This window comes from Falco peregrinus, chromosome 5 (assembly GCF_023634155.1).
Source record: "Falco peregrinus isolate bFalPer1 chromosome 5, bFalPer1.pri, whole genome shotgun sequence".
Lineage (NCBI taxonomy): Eukaryota > Metazoa > Chordata > Aves > Falconiformes > Falconidae > Falco > Falco peregrinus.
In genome coordinates, this window is record NC_073725.1 from 46,651,100 (window position 1) to 46,666,410 (window position 15,311).

Sequence of the window (15,311 nt, forward strand, 5' to 3'; positions counted from 1 at the left end):
CAGGGCATGATGGTACTGATTATTTTGGGTTACTTCAAGGGCCTCATTCTGCATCTGGAGATCTCACATTCTCACACATCTTCAGTGCAAAGACAGCAGCTTCTGTTTCTGTGCACAGCCATTAAATAGGTTGTCATTTGCATGTCTTAAAGCCTACTTCCAGTGAAAGTCTGGGAACATTCATTATAAAATGCAGACTGTATTTCTCTTAAATCAATTAAAGTGGCAAATGCCATTATAGATTTTCTCAGGTAAATAGAATTTACACATCAGCAGCCTCACAAGAGGCTCTTAATTTATGCAATTATTATTTTTTTTGCAATTAACTCCTTGCACACTCAGAGGATCCATGTTTATATAGAGACCCACTTATCTTCAAAAAACCACTTCCCTTTGATCTGAGCTTCTGTCATTCCTACCTTCATGGATAAAAAAGATGATAGATCTTAGTATGAAGCTTACAAAAGCTTTCGAAATCTAACAGTCGAAATGAAAAATTCAGAAAAACTAGTCTGTAATGTTCACATGAGTGGAGCAGTGTGGTTCATAACACAGGTTCATCATTTGCCCAGTGCGGGGAATCCTATTTGAACACCTTTGGAAGTGTGAGCTTCTCTCCAGCAAAGCTTTCCCCTGGCCAGCTGGCTGCTGACCTTGTGGAATGTACTAGCTCAGCAGAGCAGGAGCTGATCTGCTCTAATTCCCTCTCTGGAGCTTTACTTTCCCACCAGAGGGCATATACTGTGAGCACACAACTGCCTTCAGTGGAATTTAAAATATATATTGTGTACTAGATAAATGAACTGACTCGAAAGCCAAGATTTTGTACTCAATTCTATTGAAAGGGGCTATTAATTCATCCTGTTGCTCCCTGGGTAAATTATTCCACTTGCTACAAAAGCAGTTGGTTTAGTACACTTTTGTTGGACTTCGCAGAGTACTGGATGCGCAGTGCTTCTGAATAAGGCCATTCATTTAGCTCCTGAGCTAGCTGGTGGTACTGTGCTGGTATTCACCCGTACTTCCCTGTACCATGAAATAGTTACTCCCCAAGGTCGAAGCTTTTCAAATCTCAAACCTAAAATTTTTGATGTAAATAGGAGGCATTCAAGCTATTACAAAAATACGTGTCTACAGTGGTAATGTAGGTGAATTACGTGGAACTAGATGTCAGTAGGAGGATGGCTGTGAGGAGGGGAGGAAGCAGCAAAGCTGCCTGTCAGGGTGGTGGGGGATCACCAGAGGATAACCGAAGTCCATAAAATGGGTGGAATACGACATGTTTGGAAATGTTCATTACCATGTAACTGTTGCTATACAAACAGGGATGAGAAAGGGTAGGAAGGACGCAGAGAATAAGAAATAAGGGGGAAAAAAATCAAAAGACATCAAGGAGAGAGTTCTTTCCTCAGTCCACACGAGGGACGCCCCCCCGGGGTCTGCACTTCAGCCGCTTCTCGGGCGCCGTGCCTGGGCCCGCCAGCGCCCACAGCAGCTTCGGGAGGCCCCCGGGGACAGGCTGGCGCAGAGGCCTCCCCTCGGCCTCAGCCTGGCCGCCGGGGCGCGCCGGCCGCAGCCCGCAGCTCTCGCCCCTGGCTGCGCGGGGCTGCCGGAGCGGCAGCGGCCTGCGCTGGCGGCGGGAGGAAGGGCAGGCGCTGGGGGCCGGGCGGTGGGGACACCTGTGTGGGGCCGGCCGGGCCGCGGCGGGGGACTACGTTTCCCAGCGTACGCCTGGCGGGCCCGGGGCGGTGCCAGGGGAGGGGAAGGGGAGGGCGCCGCTGTGGGAGACATAACATGGGCGCCTGAAGCTGGGGCGAAGGTAGGGGTGGGGTCTCCGCTGAGTCGGGGGTGTTGCGGGCCGCGCTCGGCCTGCGGGGCGAGGCCGGTCCGAGGGGCTGGGCGGGCTGTGCTCAGTCCTGCCGGAGGGGCGGGCTGGGGGTCGGGCTGGGTGGCCGGGCTGGGTGGCCGGGCGTGGCGGGGGCAGGGCACGGCACCCCGCTGGCCGGGCACCCCGCTGCCGGTGGCTGGCTGCGTATGGCCCGGCGCCTCTCAGCCCCTCTCCCGTGCGGTCGGCTGCAGGCGCCGCGGCGAGGGAAGCTGAGCCCGCCCCGCCGGACGCGGCCCGGCGGCCGAGCAGGAGGCGGCGGGCGGTGAGGGGACGGGGACATGGCGGAGACCGGCTCCGTGCACGCCACCCGGTTCGAGGCGGCCGTGAAGGTGATCCAGAGCCTGCCCAAAAACGGTAAGTGCGGCCGGGGGGCGGCGGCGGTGGCGGCATCGGCGCGGGGCCTGGCTGCCCGACTGGCACCTGCGAGGCGGGCGGGGCGCGGGGGGCCGGGGCCCCTCTCCCGCCGGCGGCGGCTCGCTGCGGGCCAGCGGTGCCCGGGCAGGGCCGGCGGCGCGGCCCGCCTGGTGCCTCGGGGCAGGACAGGGAGGCCGCCCTTCCCCGGCCGGGCCGGGCCGGACGGCCCTCGGCAGGCGGCGGCTGGGAACCGCTCGGCAATCTCGGTCTGGGTGCTGCCGGCCCCCTCTCCTGAAGCAGCGCCGGTTCGGGGGCTTCCCGGCGCCGCAGGAGTGCCCCGGGGGGGCGGCTGGGGGGGCTGTCAGCTCCCCGCGGTGCGGGCGTGTGGGGAAGGGCCTCTGCCTCCCCGAAATCCTCAAGTTTGTGTGAGACCTTCAGAGCTGTTGTCGTGGGTTCCCCCTGCTGAAACGGTTAACAGAACGGCAAGGCAAAAACATCAGAATGTATCTTTTTGATAAGAGTACTAAAAAAATTTAAGAAGTTGGTTATTACGTACATCGCCAGCTCTGGTGTAAGTAGAGCTGGTTTTGTTGCAGTACCAAAGTAAAGGTCATGGTAAACTTATCCTAATGGCTAGAGCTGAACCTTGAGATATTTGATTTAATGGATTGGTTATGAATCTTCCCTGCCTGTATTTACATTTCCTACCTCTACAAAAGTGTGTTCCACGAAGGAAAAAGAGAAAACAAAACCGAGGGATACTGTGAAATCCTTATTGAAAGGGCTGTCAAATACCCAAAGTAAACAAAAACACTGTGGAAGGCTGTGTTCTGGGTTTGTTGTGTTTCTTTTTTTTGTTTGCGGGTTTTTTTAAGTTCTGGAGTCTTTCAATAAGTTACTGTTTGTAATAGCAAAGTTACTTGCAAGATACTTCGTGTACTGGGAGCTAAATCTGTCCCTTTAAACTGAGTGAAAGGACACTTGTTTTATGTTACTACTTTTAATTGCAATTGTGAATTCTGACATTTGTAGTAAAGATTGTAGTCCCTGAAACTCAGTCTGAAACTTGCTGTTTGTAAAGCAAATATTGTCAGTGGTGTTGATTCATAGTAGGTGAAGTGAATGTATTCTTTGACTTAAATTGTACTGCTGTGATTCAGGCTGTAACAAACTGCAGGCTACTTTCTCACAGAAATATGGAGCTTGTGAAATACTTGTTAATATTCTTGATTACAATTTAATTGTATTTTAAAATTCTTTCACTAGGTTCATTCCAGCCAACGAATGAAATGATGCTCAAGTTCTATAGTTTTTATAAGCAAGCAACACAAGGACCCTGTAACATTGCACGACCTGGATTTTGGGATCCGATTGGTAGATACAAATGGTAACCTTCCATGAGTTGTTGGGTTTTTTTTTCTTATGCTTGGAGTGGAGCTGTTTAGGAGTGGCACTTGAAGAAAGAGTGTAGTGAGCTTATTTCTCTCTGAAAACAAGAACATTCACGGCTTTTGATGCTTGGATTTGTTTTCAGTTGTGTTCACCTTTCTAGCTCAGATAATTTATAACTTGTCAGAGTTACAGGTGGAAACATTCCCTTGGGTTCTGTGGGCGGGCAGGTTTTTCTTGGGTGAGCACCATCATGGTACCTCTGCAGTGTTTATCCCATGTAGTAGAATGAAATTGTAGGTGCTCTGCAGAATGAGTGATGTGGATGAGTGTCTAGAATTCTTCCTTACCAAGTTTTCATGTGCAGTGTGAGCCTGAAGTAAGTGCTCACTGGCAGCCATTGATGCAGCTTCCAAGCACTTGGGGAGAGGTCTGGTTTATGGGTCTTTCTGGTTTGTCTGCTCAGTGGCAGGGCTTCCCACTGTATTTACCTTGTGCTGGAAAACTTCTGATTCACCATATTGCGAAGATATGTTTGAAAAGCTATGTGAAGGCTTTGCTTATCACATCTTAATAATTTGTCCTGAAGAACAAGTATTATTGCTGTCTTCATGGCCGTGGTGGTCTTGGGATCTATGAAATGTTTCCTTTGATCTCCCCTCCTGGTCCCCTTCTTCCTTCCTCCCCAGTCTCCCCAAGCTGGAGTGAAAGAGGTGTCTTTGCAGGGGACTAGGACAGTAAGCACCCACCCACCTGGCTGGTTGTAGCTGAAATGTGAGCCACTAGGCTTGGGGTTTTGCTTAAGCGGGACAAATGCTCTGGCAGGAGGAAGGGACGCTGTCAAATCAAGTGCAAGACTGAGTAAGGAAATGTTTTATTCCAGTCTGTGTTCTGACAGATTCCTTGTACAGTACTGATAAATTTGATTGGAGTTTTCTGTCTAACAGAGTTGGAGAGGGGGAGATTTTTAATTTTTTTAGATTATAAGTAGCTGCTATGGTAACTAAGGGTGATAGTTTTAACTATTCACCTACTAGACTCAAACCTTTCTCAACTCAAAAAGGATAGATTTTTCTTGTAGCATGTTCTAACTTCCTGAGAACTGTTTAAGTGGTGGCTGAAGTGTCTGTGCCTGCTCTTTTTCCTGCAGCAGAGGGTCTTTGAAAAAAAAAATCAACCTAATGAAAAGGAAAATGTGTGTGTCTCATGTCTGGGCTTGTTGACATCTTACCAGGTACAAAATCATAGCTGCTCAATGAGGAACTCTTCAGTCCATGGGCTATTCAGTTTGTTGTTTCTTTCTTGATGTACCACTGTGATTATCCTGGCAAATTATATATCTGGACTTGGGGGTGGGTGGGGGGAAGTTGTGAGTTGCTGTTGCATTTTATTTGTATTGGAGAAACTCTGGACGTTATGTAACTGACCTACTTAAGGCCAGGCTGGAAAAATCCAGTGGGCCCTGAAGATACTGAAGATGTATGCAACTTCCTTTCCTAGGGATGCTTGGAGTGCCTTGGGAGACATGTCCAAAGAAGAAGCCATGATAGCCTATGTTGAAGAAATGAAAAAGGTAAGCTTAATAATGAGTGGAAGGGATCTTCTAGAATAGATGTCCCAGAAATAAATTGGGGAACATGAGGATGTTCTTGCTGACTACTACTGTCAAAGCTCCGAATGAGTTTTTCCCTATGTGAAGTGTTACGTTTCAGTACTATGCTGTTTGGCCTGTGGGGAGAAGATAATAATGTCATTTCTTCCAAAGCTATAGCATTTGCATTGTTTTCAGAGAAACATAAAAGCTCTGGCTGATATGAAGCTCAAGTGACAGAGCTAAAGAAAAGTGAAGTATTGAAATCATTGTAAAGGGGGCAGTGAGGAAAACAGTGGAACTTAAAGTACAACAACAAAAAAAGCTGTTTTACTGGAAACTGCCTCAGTTCTCAGAGTTGAGAGGGGTAAGTGATGCTTATCTTGGAAAGGAATAAAAGCCAACACTCCAGAAGGACTTCAGGAGTAAGTTTCACTCACGTCTCCAGTCATGAAAGTATAATCAAATATGTAAACTTAACCATCATTGATTTTTCAAGGACTCGGCAACCTGAATTACTTGTACTTGCCTTGAAAATATTCCTTGTATGTTAAGTTACAGCCAGCTAGAATTGAGTAACTTGGTTTATTTTTTTTGGAATAGATGTGTAACTTGTAAATAGTCATAGTTACTGTATTAAGCAGGAGTTGCAGCATTAACTGAAGTAAACATTCAGAATTAAAGTTTGTTGTTTTTAATAACTAATTTTCACTGAAGTCTTTTTCACTTAAGCTTTTCACTAGGTGGCCTTTCCAGTTTAAACATTATTTACTGTCAATCTGGATAAAAGTATGACTGTATTATTATAATGAGGTTAGTGTTAAGGAGAGAAGATGTAAGTTCTACTCCGAATACACTGGCTTTTCTTGTAGGCCACTATCTTGACACTAAACTCTTAATATGTTTCATGATTGATAGAACAGAAACTTTTACTAGGCAAAGAGCTGGAGTCTGACTACTGTTGTCTTGCCTATCTGTAATTTTGGTAATGTAGCTCCTGTTGGTGTTGCTGTAGCTGCTTTAAAATGAGAAATAAACAACTCCAGAATACACAGAAGGCCAAATAGTATTCATTTGGTCAAAAGTCCCGCAGCATTTTAATAATTTCTTTTGAATGCATGCCACAAGCCTTAGTGCTTCATTTCAAATTTTGGATTCAAAATGTGTTAGTACCTCAGTACAGTACCTTGATTTTTTTTAAATTTTTTTTTTCCAGTGCAGTAATGGGTTTGGTCAGGACACTAAAACTAAGTGAAACTGAAATGTTTGTTATCAAAAAAACCCCAAAAGGCCCTAGTAAGCCTCCTGTGAGGAAGTCTACTTACATGACCCTAATGAAGCACAAATATTATGCCTCTCTACAGATTACATGTAAGGACTGGAGAGTAAACGATTACTTGCCTTGCTCAGCTTTGAAACTGGGAGATCTGTTTACCCTGTTTTGGTGCTGTTTCAGCTCTCGCATTTGGAAAAGCTGAAGCTAGTATTTCAACCGGATTGATTCTACTTGAAATACCAATGGTAGTGCATTTCAGATAGATCCACTAGGTTGTTCTGTCAGCACATACTGCACTAATCCTTGTGGTGTCACTGTGGGCATTCAGCTGTTGCTGTGCAGGAATCCATGTCTAAAGGGGCAAACCCCCCACTTCTATACTGATACCACAGGACTGTTATAAGGGTGTATAAGACTGCCATACTTCACCCCCCTTGCCCCTGGGGCATGTCCCTAGCATTTACACATTGTGTTTGGGCTGTATGTGCATTGGATGACCCTGTCACAAGATACTTTTATTGATGTGGTAGCCTTGAAAATCACTGCTGTTGAAGAATGTGTGGGTGAGATTTTGAGGTCCTGGTGGGAGATGACTAAACATGTCTTAGTCTTAGCCAAGATGAATCTGAGCTCAGGTACATTTTGTTTAAGGTTAATTTAGCAGTTCTGAAATTTCATATTGCAATACTGTTTAAACTAATTATTTACACTTCAGATAGATTATTTTGTTATATATTAGAGTGATATCTAAGCAAGGTGTTAACACTATATGGTGTTTCTAATTTAAAGCAAGAATCTTCATGTATGAATTGTCTGATACCCAAAAAAACCCAGTAATTCAGGATACATAATTTATTTTGCAGTTTCAAATTTTAAGATTGCATATTATGCCTAGTGGTTATGTAAGTAAGCAGTTGATTTCGTTTGTGGAAGTATTTGCTCTTTTCTTGCTCACCTAGTGCTAAAAGCTAGCAGTTGCAAAACTGTAACGGAAACTGGATGGTGAGATTCTAAGAATGCCTCCAAGTTGCAGAGATTATACTGAGGTCTGTTTAGAATAGATGCAGAGCAGTTATGTGCAGACATTGTATGGAATAGTTTACAGTGCAGACTATGGAAGTAAATAAATAGCAAATACAAGTGTTATTCTAGAATAGGTTTCTTGTTTCTCTCAATGCTACTGAAGTTAAAAAAAAAAAAAAAAGCCAACCACAAAGCACAAACCCAAACCATCACATCGTGAAACTGTCCTGTCTCTGGTTCATATACAGCTCTGTATCTGAGCACTTCTCTCTAACAAATATGGAATGAATTACATAAACTGAATAGATCAGAGAAGTGGCAATGAAGCTGAAGTTTGATAGGATTGTTGTCTTTTTATATCCTTGATTGGTTTGCAAGTGTTGATTGTTACCTGCTAGTGTGCCTGGAGCTCCTGCTTTGTGAAGTGATGCTATAGCTTTTGCTTCAATTGCTTAATGCTGTGCTTGGTGCTTTTTGAGTAGCATGTTCTGTGCCAGCTTGTACCTCCATCTCTTGCTTTCTTGGTCCTCTCCTGGAGGAGAAGGTGTTCTATACCTTAGTTTGCTTCTACCTGAGTCTTCCTACAGCTATTGCCTCTTCTCAAAAAATAATAATAAAAAGTAGAGGATGAAAGAGAGGCAAAGCTATTGGCAAAAATCTTGGTTGAGGGGACTTAAACTGAAAAGGGACAATAATATACACTTTAATATTTGATAATCAAATCTGTTGAATCTTTTAAATCTAAAATCTTGCATCAGACGATCAAAGGTGTTGGTTCAGTAACTTAAAATGTATAATCTTTTATCAAAAGAAGAGTTCCAAATGACTTCAAGAGCAGACCTTTGTTCTAGCTTGCACTTCTTCTAAGTTACTTGCACTGTCCCAGTTCTGCTGTATTCTGTCCATTTTGTTGTTTGGGTTTAGATGGACCCAGTAGAGCACTTCTGGTCTGCTCCTTACATTCCATTGAAGATGGTGGGGTTTGAGAAATACGAAGAATCCCCTAAGAAAAAGTCTTTCAGTTTCATTTTCTCTGTGGGAAGACATGTCTGTAAAATAAATTGCATCAGATAATAACTGCGGTCTGTTGAACTTTGAGTTGGTTTAGTTTGAAATTGCTGAAATCATGGATTCCAAGGTCCAATACTATGCTGAGGCTGTCCTTTAGTGTTGGCAAACGCATTAGCTCTTCCATCTGCTCTTCACCCAAAAGAAGTCAATACAGCTAGTTAAGATTATTGTTTGGTAAATTAACTTTATGTTGTTTTCCTTTTTAATAAAAAAAAAATCAGAATGATATGTTAAGTGATTTAATGAAATGTTACTGAGTTTTACAATGAGCAGCAGTTTCTAAAATCAGTTGAAATGAATGAATTTTTGAAGTGCTGTTTCATAAGATGCTTCATATTTTGGACTTGTGCAGATTCTTGAGAGTATGCCTATGACGGACAAAGTTGAAGAATTACTACAAGTAATAGGCCCGTTCTATGAAATAGTAGAAGATAAAAAGAACAGAGGATCTGACCTAACTTCAGGTTCGGACGACTAACTTCCTTTATACTACTAATAATCACAACTCCAGATGGCTTTGGGCTTGTTTTCTGTAGATGATTTTAAAGCTAAACATTACATCTTTCTATTCATTCTCTTTACCATATGGCAGTTCGAATGGAGAAAGTCTCTAAGTATTTGGAAGGTAGGAATAATAAATTATCTGTAAATCCATCTTTTCCATTGTTTTGGTGCTGTAGTAACTTCCTGCTAACACCTGTGACTGCTGGGTTTGCCACCTCATTAGGCTGGATTTTGTTTTATTTTGCTGTTGAGGTACAAAACAAAGTTAGACCCAGGAAGCTGCACGTTTAGCCCTTGTCTGGAGGCTTTTTGAGCTGCTGAAGGAAGCCTCTTCCTGAAAAAAGGAGGGTATTTAAAATAATCAGTTCCCCCAACCCGATCTAGTTTCTGCCTCTATTAATAAAAGTAACAACTAATGTGTACTGCTACATCGGGGTGTAGCTGTGCATTATCAAACTGCACGCAGAGCTGGTAATCCAGCTCTGTCATCTGATCTAAAATTAAAAAAAAATCCACAGTCAAAACCCATGCTTTTCTTAATCGTGGTTTCTCCAACACAAACAGAATATAAGGTGGGTTTGTGAAACTTTCAGTTTGTTTTCTGAGGCTCAAGTTCATGAAGGAGACTATCTATTTTAACATCTTTTGACAAGTGGCAAACCTAGTGGTGTCATAGCTGCATTAAAATGAGCGTGGTAATTTTTATTTAGCAATACCATTGTGGGAATGTTTTGATAATAACAAGTTACTATGTTACATGTAATGTGTTCATAAGGTTGTAATATAAGGCTTACAGTTGTTTAGATCTCTCTTAAAATTACAGTTAAAAATTGAAGTGCAACAGAGCAAAAGTTGAGAAAGTTTTTAAAGACAAACCATTGCACAAATTAATTGGTTTAATGTGGTTTAAGAAGCAGGAGTCAGCTGGCTAAATTCTTTTGTATGTGGCTTTTTTCCCCCTGCCTTAAAGGAGCATAGTTTTGATTTTGTTTTGGTATAAATTCTTAGAGAAACAGAAATAGTTTTTCATTGTTTTTGAGGAAAGGTAACGGTAGAAGTTTTTCAATGGCTATTCTGTAAGGTGTGTGACTCTTCTCAACTGAAATTGTGTATGCTTCAAGTCTGGAATTTAGTGAGCTTGCTTGACAAGCTGGAGTGATGGGCAAGAATGTAAGAGTATCAGTAGATTCAGGTCAGTGATCTGTGTAATAAGGATTTACTTGGACTTTGTGTCTGTGGCACAGTGCCAAAAACCATTTCTTTAAGAAGTGACTTACCTAGGCAAATGGAGAAACATGGAAGTTGAACCAAACCTGTTTCAATAACAAATCTAGCGTACTTGCCTTTTAAAGATATAGCTTAAACATAAGGCAGTATAACAGAGTAGCAAATTTCAGCTTTATCTTGTTCTGTCAATATTGCAATAAACCTGGTGATGTCATCATGTGTACAGTTTAAAGTTGCAAAATCTAATATTGCCACAATGGATTTAGACAGAATTTTCAGTAGTATGTTACGACTTTACTATTGCATTTAAGACTTTAAAACCCTTTCTTCAGTGCGCTTACCACTCTCCTGATCAAAGGTGAAGCTGGGAATAATTATCCTTGCTTACAGTACAGGTCTCAAAGTACTTCACAGAAGTATGGAAGCATGAATACCTCAGTCTTCCAGACACGCACTAAAGAATAGAATCAATCTGCCTGAGTCTGTGTTTGAAATGATGTAGGCACTGGTGACAATACTATTAAAAATTGACACATGGTTGTTCTGGTTGTGTTAGTTCTTCCAATCCTTTTTCTTCCCCTACTCTATAGCTTCTGTTGTGGAAGGTGTTTTTTCATGGACAGGCAATTGGTGTGTTCTGGAAATTGGGACCCTTCTCTTGAGTCTCTTACTTCATACTGTACACCCCCATCTTCTGGCCCATTCTGCTTTGCTTCCATCATATTTCAATCTGTATGAAGATCATTATCTAATTGCTTAAGAATTGCGTACACTTCCTCAGAATCAAGACTATTCTTGATTTTGTTAAAGAGATTGTCTGGAAGTTTAGCGTACATCAACTATGGCTGATGTATCATCTCTAGCAGATTGGCCTCAACAGAAAGGTGTAGCCTTTTAAGATTGAATTTCTATTCCTTGTGGTATCATTGAAAATGTTAAATACAAACCACTGAAATACTGACTTCCTGAATCAATAGAGCTTGTGGCTGTCCATAATAAAGAGCACTGAAGCCTGACATGTAGTATTAAAATGACTTGTAACATTTACTAGACAACTAGGACAAACCTGCTGGATCCGTGGGTTACAAATATCCGGACTTGGATGTGTTGGTAAAGAAAAGAAAATGGAGGATTTCCTCCAATAGGCTGAGCAAATCTGAGGGGTATTTCAAAAGCATGTAACCTGGGTAGTGTTCAGAAAGCTGTTGTGGTTTAATCCCAGCCAGCAACTAAGTACCACTCAGCCACTTGCTCACACATCTCCACACACCCTACCCCTCGGTGGGATGGGGAGGAGAATTGGGGAAAAAAAAGTAAAGCCCATGGGATGAGATAAGAACAGTTTAATAATTGACATGAAGTATAATAATAATAGTAACTGTAAGGAAAAGGGAGGTAACAAAAAGCGAAATAAAATTCAAGAGAGGAAAACCCCCCCAAAAACCAAAAAAACAAGTGATGCACGATACAATCACTTATGACCTGATGCCCAGCCAGTCCCCAAGCAGGTATTCCTTGCCTTGGTTAACTTCACCCAGTTTATATGCTGAGCATGATACCATGTGGTATGGAATATCCCTTTGGACAGTTTGGATCAGCTGTCCTGCTGTGTCCCCTCCCAACTTCTTGTGCCCCTCCAGCCTTCTTGCTGGTAGGGCATGAGAATCTCAAAAGTCCTTGACTTTGTTGTTGCCAGGTATTTATACTAAAACATCAGTGTGTTATCAACATTACTGTCATGTTAAATCCAAAACACAGCATTGTACTAGCTACTGGGAAGAAAATTGTCTCAGCTGAAACCAGGACAAAAGCTCATCCTATATCTGTGAAAAGTGTAGGTTCTCTGGCAGGTTCAGTCAGCAGACTCTGACAGGTATGAAGTACTTCTTTACGGAGAAAATTATTGACAAAATATTTTCAGGTATATAAAATACTAGATATCAAAGAAAGTGGGCTTTTAGCTGTCACAGCACTGCAGAAGAGAACAGGTAACTGCTGCGGTGTTCCGGAAGGACGCTTGTGCTTGCAGCTGCTGGAAGGGTAGGGGGAGGACTGTTGGAGGTTAAGGTGGAGGGGTGCTTTTGAAAAGCAGCCTTTTAACTTTTGCACTTACTAATAAATGCGCAAGAAATCTGATGTCCAAGATGCTAGACAGACAGAGAATCTTCAAAACACCATTGTTCAGTGAATTTGAAGTTTTCAGAATGGTCATTCAAGCTTTCTTGATATGCCTGAAGAAGCTGGCTAGAATTGGCACACTACTGATGTGATACTGGGTGAAACACATTGAGAGTTTCGGAGCCATCTCATCTTTCTGAATGTTTCCTTGAGAACGTTTGTGGATGCTTTCTGTTTTTTTCTGAATGTGAGTAGATCCAAAGGAGGACAAGAAAATCCCTACCTAACAGGCCTGCACTGTTTCAACAACTAAGCAAAGTATCTGGAAACTGTTCACAAGTTCTTATTCTCCTGTATACTTTCTGCTTCGTGACAAGGCAATTAGTCTGTTTTTAAAATCCTACTAAATAGACATGACTCTTTGCTTTTATGCTTAGTAGTACTCATTTTAAGTCTTTGAAGACTAAATGTTGCCTCCAGTAATGACAAGTTACGAATTGCAGAGGCTGTGTATAGTTTCAGCATTATAATACTCCTAAACTTTCTTGTCCTAATGAGTGTTTCTCTCCTGAAAACTTTGCTCCCAGCTCTACTGCAATTACACCAGATGAAGCCTTACTGAAGCAAGGTGACTCATTGCTGTATATGCTGGCTTTGGGCAGTGCTGATTGCAGTTTAGTGTGTTTACACCAGGAGCCCATACAGGGCACTGCTTCAGTGGCAGCTTCTCTGAATGGCAGAAGTTGGCCTGGCTCACAGGCAGATATGGCTATTTAGCATTGGATATGGGAACTGGGTTTAAAAGATGATACTGAGGTCTGTGTGCTTTTAGAATGAGCAAATACATAAGCCCTTCTATTTCAAAGGTGGTAGTTTCCCCTTGGAGGGAAGGACTGTACTTGAAAAAAGTGAGTCTATTCTTAATTATTATTTTCCAGGTAGAAACTTTTTTTATGCTTTAAATGCAATATATTTTCCAGCTGTGCTTCTGTAGATTGCATATGATTACTTTCACTTTTCAAGTAGTTCTATTTTCTCAAAGAGCTTCTTACGTTATTTTCAACATCTTTGCTTTGTAGTAGAGCATTTGGTGGCATGCTCTTCCGGCTTATATGTGGTCCTCATCTGTGAAAACAGTCTGGTTGCTTCATAAACTCATTTTTCATTTCTGTTTGAGTTCAGAGATACTTGCTAAACTGTTTTGCTTCATTCTTTTTTTTCTCACTAGGATTTTTAAGGAACTCAGTGGCTGTGAATCTTCTTAATGCTTTTTAAGGGGGGGGGTGAGAAGAGCTAAAATCCCGTGTCACTCTGAAATTATTGTGCCTTAGTAGGATACATTAAATGGGTGGCAGCACCACAGCTAGGAGATGCATTGGGGAGGGAGGAGTTGGTGGGTGGGTGAGGGGTTTCTAAAATTCCATCCTTTACACTTGCTCCTCTTCTAGTTTCCAATGATAAGCTAACAGCTATAATCAAGGTTACAGACTATATTCAGGGAGGCTAGTGTGAAACTTAATCTACAAATATTTTTGCTAATATTTCAGTGGTTTAGTTTACCTTCAGAAGCGTTTAGAACGTTCTCTGCAGTGTTTGCTGCAGGATGGGATTATTATAGGATTAAGTGCTGGGCCAGCAAGTGCCAAAGTCAACTCAACAGAGAGTCTCAGTGAGACGTCTCAACAAGCTATGGCTTGTTGTGTTGCAATACATACCTGCTTCAGGCTTTCCAGTTCAAATCTGAGCCTACTTTGTGACTTGACTTTGAACTGATGGTTTTATGCCAGCACTGTCTAACAATGTTGGAAATTGGGGCAGAGCATCGGTATAGCTCAAGCCTGAGGATGTCAGCAGCTCCTCTGTCATACAGAGCAGAGAGTATCTCCACAGGGTGAGCAGCAGAGTATGCAAATGTGAGAACGTAAAATTAAAAATTGTTTCTTTCGAAGTGAAGGGAGCTAAGAGAAGCTTTCTTCCATGAAAAGAGAAGCCTGTCTGTTCTGTTTAATGCTGGATTGAGTCAACACGAAGATGTTTTGTGTGTGATTGGTCATTGGCTGGCTGGAAGAAAAAAATCCAGGTCCAACAGTTCCCTGCAAAGGAGAAAGTGAGTTGTCAAAGCTCTTTGGGTTTTGAGAATCTAGCAGGTGTACCACTTGCTATAGAGTGTTGGTGTCTTACAATTTTAGAAGTCTCACTTGTAGTTAAGAACTTGTGATGAGAGAACTGAAATCCAGATTTCTCACAGCTCTGGTCTACAAAGACAAGCTACAACCAAGAAGTAGACAGAGGTATGGGAGGCTGGGGAAGAACAGATGCAGGAGTTGTATCTTGATTGCTCTCAGAAAAGCGCTTGGTGGACATGGGGTGATGTTTCATGTATAACTCTGTTACAGCAAAAAATTATTTTAATCATAGTCTGCAAGATGTATGGAAAAGCCATTTGTGTTGTCTGTGAGGCTGTGTTTAATATGGGCATTGTAAAATGTTCAACTACTGTTCAACTGGTAGGCTTGGAGTAGGTAGCAGGAGAATATAATCTTAATGTCATTTCCTGGTGGTTTTTTTTTTTTTCTTGTACAGGACAAAACAATTTTTTATCCAGGCTACAATATTGTAGATCAGAGTTTCTGGACTAAAAGCGACTCAGCAATATGGTTTTCTGTTGCTTTCAAGTGTAACTCATTTTTCTTTATGGGGTTCTGAGTTCACTACGTTTGTGTTTTCTGTTTTCTGGGACAAAACTGAGAGTGTAATGCTCCTCTCTACTTGCCACACAAAGTAAAAGTTCCAGATGTTGACACTATCTCTTCCGCACAGAAGAGAGCCTAGCAAGTCCTGCTCATTCTCCCAGAGGGAAGTAGTGCCAA

General features: G+C 42.4%; 1 protein-coding gene across 2 annotated transcripts in view; it reads left to right on the forward strand.

Moving 5' to 3' along the window:
• Positions 1-1,720: 1,720 nt before the first annotated feature.
• Positions 1,721-15,311, forward strand: part of ACBD5 (acyl-CoA binding domain containing 5) — a 32,094-nt gene continuing 18,503 nt past the window's right edge. Inside the window, exons 1-6 of one of the 2 annotated variants that reach the window (XM_055803956.1) lie at positions 1,721-1,819; positions 2,080-2,242; positions 3,509-3,629; positions 5,132-5,204; positions 8,945-9,056; positions 9,185-9,217. In XM_055803956.1, coding sequence (XP_055659931.1) covers positions 2,167-2,242; positions 3,509-3,629; positions 5,132-5,204; positions 8,945-9,056; positions 9,185-9,217 — 415 coding nt within the window. In that variant the 5' untranslated portion in view covers positions 1,721-1,819; positions 2,080-2,166. The remainder of the gene's footprint in view (positions 1,820-2,079; positions 2,243-3,508; positions 3,630-5,131; positions 5,205-8,944; positions 9,057-9,184; positions 9,218-15,311) is intronic. The other variant, XM_055803957.1, reaches the window with a different exon arrangement.